Genomic DNA, 9,220 nt, shown 5'->3' on the forward strand with positions numbered 1-9,220 from the left:
TTCAGAAAATGTAATAATAGCCTTTTCTTTAAATAGTGCTTCCAATATTTCGAAATGCTTTTGAAAAACACCTCATTTATCTGAGCATCATACCAAGTAAGATTGGTATCCTTAGTTCCTCTGCACAGAGGAAGAAAATGCAGACATTAAACTCTCATGGTTTAAAACCTGGACTCAGGAACCAGATGACATCAATTTAAACCAAAGCTCTGCCACTGGCTAGCTGTGTGACCTTGGGCAAGTTTCTTGACCTCTCTATGCCTCACTTGCCTCATGAAAAAAGAGGATGAAGAGTAGTACCTACCTCCAGGTGCCATTGTATTGTTATTGCTAGGCACCCTTGAATCAGTTCTGACTCATAGTGACCCTATCTATGGACGACAGAATGAAGTACTGCCCAGTCCCGTGCCATCCTAACAATCCTTGCCATGCTTGAGCCCATTTTGAAGCCACTGGGTCAGTCCATCTCATTGAGGGCCTTTCTCTTTTTTACTGAACATCTACTTTACCAAGTATGATGTCTTTCTCTGGGGACCAGTCCCTTCGGATAACATGACCAAAGTATGAGGGACGAAATCTCACCATCCTCACTTCCAAGGCTTCTGGCTGTACATCTTCCAAGACAAATTTGTTCGTTCTCCTAGCAGTCCGTGGTATGTTCAATATTCTTCATCAGCACCCTAATTCAAAGACACCAACTCTTCTTCAGTCTTCCTTATTCATTGGTCAGCTCTCACATGCATATGAGGCAATTGAAAATACCATGGATTGGGTCAGGCACACTCTAGTCTTCAGAGTGACATCTTTGCTCCTTAACACTTTAAAGAGATCTTTTGCAGCAGATTTGCCAAATGCAATACGTCGTTCAATTTGTTGACTGCTGCTTCTATGAGCATTGATTGTGGATCCCAGTAAAAGGAAATCGTGACAACTTCAATCTTTTCTCCATTTATCATGATGTTGGTTATTGGGCCAGTTGTGAAGATTTTTATTTTCTTTAACTTGAAGTGTAATCCATACCGAAGGCTGTAGTCTCTGATCTTCATCAGTAAGTGTTTCTAGTCATCTTCACTTTCAGCAAGCAAGATTGTGTCATCTGCATATTGCAGGTTGTTAATGATTCTTCCTCCAATCCTGATGCCACATTCTTCCTCATATAGTCCAGCTTCGTGGATTATTTTTTCAACATACAGATCGAGTAAGTATGGTGAAAGGATACAACCCTGATGCACACCTTTCCTGATTTGAAAATATGCAGTATCCTCTTGTTCTCTTTGAATGACTACCTCTTGGTCTATGTGCAGGTCCCTCATGGGCACAATTAAGTGTTCTGGAATTCCCATTCTTCCCATTGTTATCCACAATTTGTTATAATCCACACAGTCAAATGCCTCTGCATAGTCAATGAAGCATAGGTCAACATCTTTCTGGTATTCTCTGTATTCAACCAAGAGTCATCTGACATCAACAATGATATCTCTTGTTCCACATCCTCTTCTGAATCCAGCTTGAATTTCTGGCTGTTCCTTGTCAATATACTGCTCTAAGCACTTTTGAATTATTTTCTGCAAAAATTTACTTGTGTATGATATTAATAATATTGTTTTATAATATCTATATTCTGTTGGATCACATTTCTTTGCATTGGGCACAAATATGGATCTTTTCCAGTTGATCTTCCAACTTTCTTGGCATAAAGGAGTGAGTACTTCCAGAGTTGCATCTGTTTGTTAATAGATATTCCACTGGGCAAACTGGCTGCAAAGGACCTCTTTCAAGTGCTGAAGCATGAAGATGTCTCCTTGAGGGCTAAGGTGTGCCTGACACAAGCCATGTTATTTTCACTCACCTCATATGCATGTGAGAGCTGGACAATGAATAAGGAGGACCGAAGAAGAGTTGATCCTTTTGAGCTGTGGTGTTGGTGAAGAATACTGAAAGTGCCATGGACTGCTAAAAGAACTAACAAGTCTGTCCTGGAGGAAATGCAGCCAGAATGCTCCTTGGAGGTGAGAATGACCAGACTTCATCTCACATACTTTGCTCATGTTGTCAGAAGGGACCATTCCCTGGAGAAGGATGTCATGTTTGGTAAGGTGGAGGGTTGACAAAAGAGGGGAAGGCCCTCAATGAGGTGGATTGACACGGTGGTGGTGGTGATAGACTCAAGTGTAGCAAGAATCATGGAGCTGGCTCAGGACTGGGTAGTGTTTCGTTCTGCTGTGCATAGGGTCGCTATGAGTCAGAAATGCCTCGATGGCACATAACAACGACAACAAGCATAAAATGAGATGCCATAAAAATCAGGTGGGTTGGGAGAAGGAGCAGGAATAATCAAGCCTACACTGGTTAGAAAAAAAACAAAGTCTTCTTAAAAACACGTAACCACAATACCCACATAAACCAGTAAAAATAATTTCTTGATATTTTCAATAGTACATCTATGTTAATTTTTCCTCAATAGTTCCAAAGAGATCTTGTTATGATTGGTTGGTTTGAATCAAAATCCAAAAGACATCCACATATTGCATTTGGTTTCTGTGTCTTACACATCTCAGTTGGTCTTCAATCATTCTCCCTGTTTTTTTGTGCCATGGATTTGTTGGGGGGAAACATGGGATAATTATTTCTGTAGAATTTGCCATTTCAGAATTTGGCTGATTGTATCCTCATGGCATCATTTAACAGTCTGTTTTATCCCTATATTTCCTCAAAACTGGTACGTAGATCTAGAGATTTAATTGAATGTACATTCAATTTTTTTTTTTTCTGGAAAAATTATCAAAGAAATGTTTTTATATTATCTTGTTATGTTTTATAAGTTGTGATTTTGAAATAGCAGCTCAATAATTCCCATGGCTAATTTTCACTTAGGAATATAAGACTCCCAAGAAACAGAGAAGTGACTCTTTTACTCAGAGAATTAAGGGTACTTATGACTGTCATCTGCCTGGAAATGCAGATAAAAGTCATAATCACCATCTTTGATTAATATATTAGAAATATTTACTTTTGGCTGAAGATATACACATACCTTTAATTAAAAGTATCAACTCCTTGTTACATGCCAAGCTACGAATAAAATGGTTTGAAATGACTAATGAATAGAGAAGATACTAGAAGAAAAGAGAACTTCCTTTGAAATTTTTATATTTTTTATAATTGTTTAGAATGAACTATAAAAATTACAGGTGGAAGCACAAACCAAAGGAAACTGATGGAGGAAGATAGTGTTTTGGGGTGCAGGGTTTTGGGGGTGCCCGATAAACAATATCCCTCTCTTCCCTACCCGAGTTTGGGGCAGAGAGCTAGGTATAAAAATGAAACAGACTGCAATAAAAATCATTGTTTCTGTAACTGACAAAGCTGTTTGGTTACTGTGACTTAGGTCTGCTGCAATTATAAGCCTGAAGACACTCTCTGATCTCTTATATTAGACATACTATTGCCCCAATCAGGGTCAGTTAGACCACTACAGGCCTCCCTGAGCCCAATGTACATGACAGATTTTTTCCCAAACTCACCACTTCATAACTCACTCCCCCTTCCCTGGCATGAGGATGAAATTGAGTGAGGAGGCTGGACATGGCTAAGAGTGAACTTAATGGAGGTCTCTCCATGTGGAAACATGAGGAGCAGAAAATAAGTATTCCCCTGTCATCAAGAGCCATGATGTAAGAGAATATCGTAGGTTGAACTCAGTTTCAACATAGCATTTTTAGCAATGAACACCCTCACATTTAGCTGATCCCAGCTTCCACACTATAGCAGCTCATGTTCACTTGAACAAACCTTTGTGGTGTGTGTGCAAATCACAGTGCTGGTGGATGCCAAGATGGAAAAAGACACACTCTTTTCCACTTTGTTAGCTATTGTGAATAATGCTGCCATGAACATTAGTGTACAAGTATCTAAGTACCTACTTTCAAGTCTCTTCAGTATATACCTAGGAGTGGAATTACTGGCTTATATGGTAGTTCTATCTTTAACGTTTTGAAGAACTGCCAAACTTAACTCCACAGCAAGCAGCTGCACCATTCTACATTCCCACTACCAATGCACGGGGAGCTCTGGTGGCATAGTGGCTAAGACACTTGCCTGCTAACCAGACGGCTGGCGGTTCAAACCCACCAGCCACTCCTCGGAAGGAAGGTTGGGCAATCCTACTTCCGTAGTGATACTGCCTCGGAAACCCAAGGAGGGGTCGCTATGAGTCGGGGCCGACTCGACGGCACATAACAACAACAACAACAATGATTATCTAGGAGCTCTGGTGGCATAGTGCCGAAGGCATTTGACTGCTAACCAGACGGCTGGCGGTTCAAACCCACCAGCCACTCCTTGGAAGGAAGACTGGGCAATTGACTTCATAGAGATACAACCTCGAAAACCCAAGGAGGGGTCGCTATGAGTTGGAATTGACTCAACAGCAGTGAGTTTGGTTTTGCTTATGGTTAATGACTATGTTGATCACCTTCTTATGTGCCTATGGACCATTGGTATATATTCTTTGGAGAGATGTCTCTTCAGGTCAAGCAAGTCCTTTGCCCATTTTTTGATTGAGTTGTTTGTCTTTTAGTTGTTAAATTGCTTTTAAGCTTTATCAAACCTAGCTAACTTTTAACCTGGATATTAAACCTTTGTTAGAGATATGGTTTCCAAATATTTTCTCCAATTTGTAGGCTCTCTTCACTTTGTTGATAAAGTCCTTCAATGCACAATAATTTTTTCATGTTGATTAAGTCCAGTTTATCTATTCTGTCATTGATTTCTCAAGCTTGTGGTGTAGTATCTAAGAATCTGTTGTCAAAAATAAGGTCTTGAAGTTTTACCCTACGTTTTCTTCTAAGAGTTTATAGTTTTCATTCTTAAATTTAGGTCATTGATCCATTTGGGGTTAATTTTTGTATATATTATGAAGTACTGGTCCAACTTCATCCTTTTGCATGTGGAGTATCTCCTTAAATTTTGTACCCCAGCTGCCTCACTTGCCTCACTCTAGTCTTGGCCCTGGAATCCATAATAATATTAGGCAGCTTACATAGTATGTTCCCTTTTTCTTGCCCCAGGTACAGAGCCATTGTCCGGCCAATGGATATCCAGGCCTCTCATGCCCTGATGAAGATTTGCCTCAAAGCCGCCTTCATCTGGGTCATCTCCATGCTGCTGGCCATCCCAGAGGCTGTGTTTTCTGACCTGCATCCTTTCCATGAAGAAAGCACCAACCAGACCTTCATTAGCTGTGCCCCATATCCACATTCCAATGAGTTGCACCCCAAAATCCATTCCATGGCTTCCTTCCTGGTGTTCTACATCATTCCACTGTCCATCATCTCTGTCTACTACTACTTCATTGCCAAAAATCTGATCCAGAGTGCTTACAATCTGCCCATGGAAGGGAATATCCACTTCAAGAAGCAGGTGAGTGCTAAGGATGGATCCTTCTCCTCCTTGGGATTTTGTCCCTTGGGTTTATTTTGGGGACCACTGACAAAGACAGTATTTAGGTAGGCATGTCATTTGAATCTGCAAGAGAAATGGGTTATCTGTGGCCAGATGGCAAATGGCAACTCTTAGCCACTACAAAAACAACAACAACAACAAAAAACCTCACTGCCGTCAAGTTGATTCAATTCATAGTGACTCCTCCTTGAGTTTCTAGGCGATATCTCTACAGAAGCAGACTGCCCAATCTTCCTTCCCAGGAGTGGCTGGTGGCTTTGAACCACCAGCTTTCTGGTTAGCAGTCAAATGCCTTAGGCACTACGCCACCAGAGCTCAAAGAATTCAGGTGTTCTTTATAATTTTGCTCTCTTGTTAAAGACCTAAACTGGAGAAGTGTTGAGAACCCAAATGACTTGAAGTGTTTGCTTCTTTCTGAGAAATTTCTGGAAATTTTTTTTTTTTTTAATGAAAAATAAATGAACAACTTTGAGGTGTATAGGGCTGTGACATAGTGTTTGGGTAGGAAGAAGGTCACCACATGGAGCACAAAAATAGAGAGGCAGGAAAATGAGACTGGTTGACGAAAAGAGTCGTTTAATTAAGATCGGCTCACACTGTTTTGGGTTCAAACTCAGGCTTCATGATTTACTTGCTGACCTTCTCTGAGCCTAATTTCTTTTACTCCAATGATTCCAACTCATAGTGACCTCATGTGATAGAGTAGAACCGCCCTCTAGGGTTTTTATGGCTGTAATCTTCACAGAAGCAGAGCGCCAGGTCTTCCTCCCGCAGAGCTGCAGGGTGTTTTCAAACTGCCACCAGTACTCACTCACTGCCATGGACTTGGATCCGACTCAGCAACCCGTCCTTGGGTTTCCAAGGCAGTAGCACTATAGAAGTAGATTGCCCAATCTTCCTTCCCAGGAGTAGCTGGTGGATTTGAACCATCAGCTTTCTGATAAGCAGTCAAATGCCTTTGGCACTATGCTACCAGAGCTCCCTATATTGTAAGGCTGTTGGAGGATTACCAGAGACAGCACAAGTAACCCTAGAGTGGCCAGCCTGCTGGAGCCCTTTTTAGGTGCTGTTAGACTTCTTGCGTAGGAACTGAATCTCTGGCTTTTTCCTGGTTGTCAGTACCCCTGGCCTTCTGGCCCAGATGTAGATCATGGGCTTTATGATGGAAAGGCAGAAAGACTCTCCACCCCACTCAAATGAGTAGCTTACTCTGTTGGAGGCCTCATCTTGTAAAGTTGATTTCTTTTGCCACAATTGTTGGGGAAGAGTGGGAGTGCTAAGTGAAACTGGCTCCCTACTTAAAAGGCCACTTATTAGTGATCTCTATTGTTCCCCAACTTCTTTAATGAGAAACATGGTCGGTAGCAGAAGGAGTTAGGAGCAAAAGGCGAAGCTCAGACTACTTTGTCTAAGAACCTTCCCGTACAGTATCAAAACCAAACTCACTGCTGTGGAGTTGGATCCAACTCACAGTGACCCCTCCTTAGGTTTCCGAGGCGGTATCGCTATGGAAGTAGATTGCCCAACCTTCCTTCCGGGGAGTGGCTGGTGGGTTTGAACCACTAGCCTTCTGGTTAGCAGTCAAGTGCCTTAGGCACTACACCACCAGAGCTCCCTCCTGTATAGTATAGACCAGAAATAATTTCAGATTAATAATAATAATAATAATAGGGAGTTAGATTTTGGTTTGGCCAGTAAAGAAGAACAAAGCTGGCTGCTTCTTTGAGCATCACAAGGAATCAGAAATTACCAACCATAGAGCAAAGAAAGACTTGAAGTTGTATGGCTGATAATTGGCACAAAGGCTCTCCTGAGGAAAAGGAAGAACTTACTAGAATTTCATTGTGCAAACCATTCAAGCATGTAATCAACTTTGTGTAAAGACCTGTTCTTGGAGGCATGTTCTAACTGTATTCTACCTGGCGCATTTCCGTTTCCTGGCTCTTCCATCTCTGTGTGTCTGCCTGTTTTGTTGTTGTTGTTTGTTTTGTGTTTTTCTTTTTCTGTCTGTTGCCTTTCTCTCATTTTATCTTTTTCTTCTTGTCTTCTCCTATTGCACTTTTTTCCTGTGATTTTGAGAACCTGTTTCTCCTATTTCCCTTATTCTTTTGCCCTGTCCTTTTTTTTTTTTTTTTTTCCTGTCTGCATCCTTGTCTCTCTCTGTGTAACTCTCTCCTCAGATCGAATCCCGGAAGCGACTTGCCAAGACTGTGCTCGTATTTGTGGCCCTCTTTGCCTTCTGCTGGCTCCCCAACCATGTCATCTACCTGTACCGCTCCTACCACTACTCCAAGGTAGACACCTCCATGCTCCACTTCATCACCAGTATCTGTGCCCGCCTCCTGGCCTTCACCAACTCCTGTGTGAACCCTTTTGCCCTCTACCTGCTGAGCAAGAGCTTCCGGAAACAGTTCAACAGCCAGCTCCTCTGCTGCCGGCCTGGTCTGCTGGTACGCTCTCACAGCACTGGTAGGAGCACCACCTGCATGACCTCCTTCAAGACCACCAACCCCTCCGTGGCCACATTCAGCCTCATCAATGGCCACATCTGTCACGAGGGGTACGTCTAGACTGGCCCCTGCCCCTGCCCCCCAAGGGCTCCTGGTTTTACTTTAAGGCTGGTCAGGACCTTTGGGTCTGTTGTCTCTGTACCTTCCAAATTGGAAGGTTCCTGAGTAGTGTAGGAGGGTGAGAGAGAGGACCAGAGAGATGGCTATTATATTTTAAAGTTACCATCAAGGCTTATGTTTTCCATTTCAGTTGGTGAATACTTCTGATGTAGGGCAAACGTTCCTTTTTTTAGAAAAGTGAACAAATAGGGAATTGTTATTTTAAGCACCAAGCTCTGATGAATCAAGTGTGGTCAATTAAGTCATAGGAACTATAAGAGCAACCAGATTTACGGGCAGAGAAGTCATGCATTGATTCCCCACTTTGTGAAAGACTTGACTTAGTCATTTCTTTAAGCAGAAGCTAGTGCTTTCAAAATGTGATTTGATTCATTTTTTTTGAGCTATATCTATAATCCATAACATAGAGAACAGCTTTTATTTACACACCTACCTTGAAAAGCCAACATGCTGGAAGAGCCCCATGGATGACGGACAGTCCCCAACTGATAACACTGAAAGCCGGTTTAATAAAAAACAAATCCCTGATCATCGGGTTTTTTTTTTTTGTTGTTGTTGTTGCTGTTGTTTTTGTTTTTGTTTTTTAAAGATATACTGAGGGCATAGGAGGAACACTCAATATAATTTTACACACATAAAGATCTGTGGGTAGCCATGCAGTGCTATCTTGCACTCTGAATTCTAACTCATTGGAAGTCCCTTCTGCTGACACCAAATCTTAATCATCCATGATGCAGTTCCACCATAGAAAACAAGTCCTTTTTTTGTGGGGGAAAAAAATTACCATCAATCAATTCATCAAATATTTATGAGTGCATAGTATCCAGTGTTTATTCTTGGTATATAGCTTCTCAACCAACTGTGTCTACTTAGATTTGGCTCTTCTTGTCTGCTGCATTGAAGTGCTTGGGTGGTGCAAATGGTTAACACACTTGGCTGGTAACGAAAAGGTTGGAGGTTCGAGTCCACCCAGGGGCACCTCCTCAGAGAAAAGCCCTAGTGATCTACTTCTCAAAGCTCAGCCATTGAAAACCCTATGGAGCACAGTTCTACTCTGACATACAAGGGGTCGTTGTGAGTTGGAGTTGACTGGACCACGGCTGCTACACTGAAGCATTACATGAGAA

General features: G+C 41.9%; 1 protein-coding gene across 1 annotated transcript in view; it reads left to right on the forward strand.

The window, feature by feature from the left end:
• Nucleotides 1–8,033, forward strand: part of GRPR (gastrin releasing peptide receptor) — a 40,692-nt gene extending 32,659 nt beyond the window's left edge. The window contains exons 2-3 of the mRNA XM_007957132.2: nucleotides 5,070–5,421; nucleotides 7,644–8,033. Coding sequence (XP_007955323.1) covers nucleotides 5,070–5,421; nucleotides 7,644–8,033 — 742 coding nt within the window. The remainder of the gene's footprint in view (nucleotides 1–5,069; nucleotides 5,422–7,643) is intronic.
• Nucleotides 8,034–9,220: the final 1,187 nt, after the last annotated feature.

The sequence above is a fragment of the Orycteropus afer genome, unplaced genomic scaffold, assembly GCF_000298275.1.
Source record: "Orycteropus afer afer isolate SDZICR_OR568_19922 unplaced genomic scaffold, OryAfe1.0 scaffold00712, whole genome shotgun sequence".
Classification (NCBI taxonomy): Eukaryota; Metazoa; Chordata; class Mammalia; order Tubulidentata; family Orycteropodidae; genus Orycteropus; species Orycteropus afer.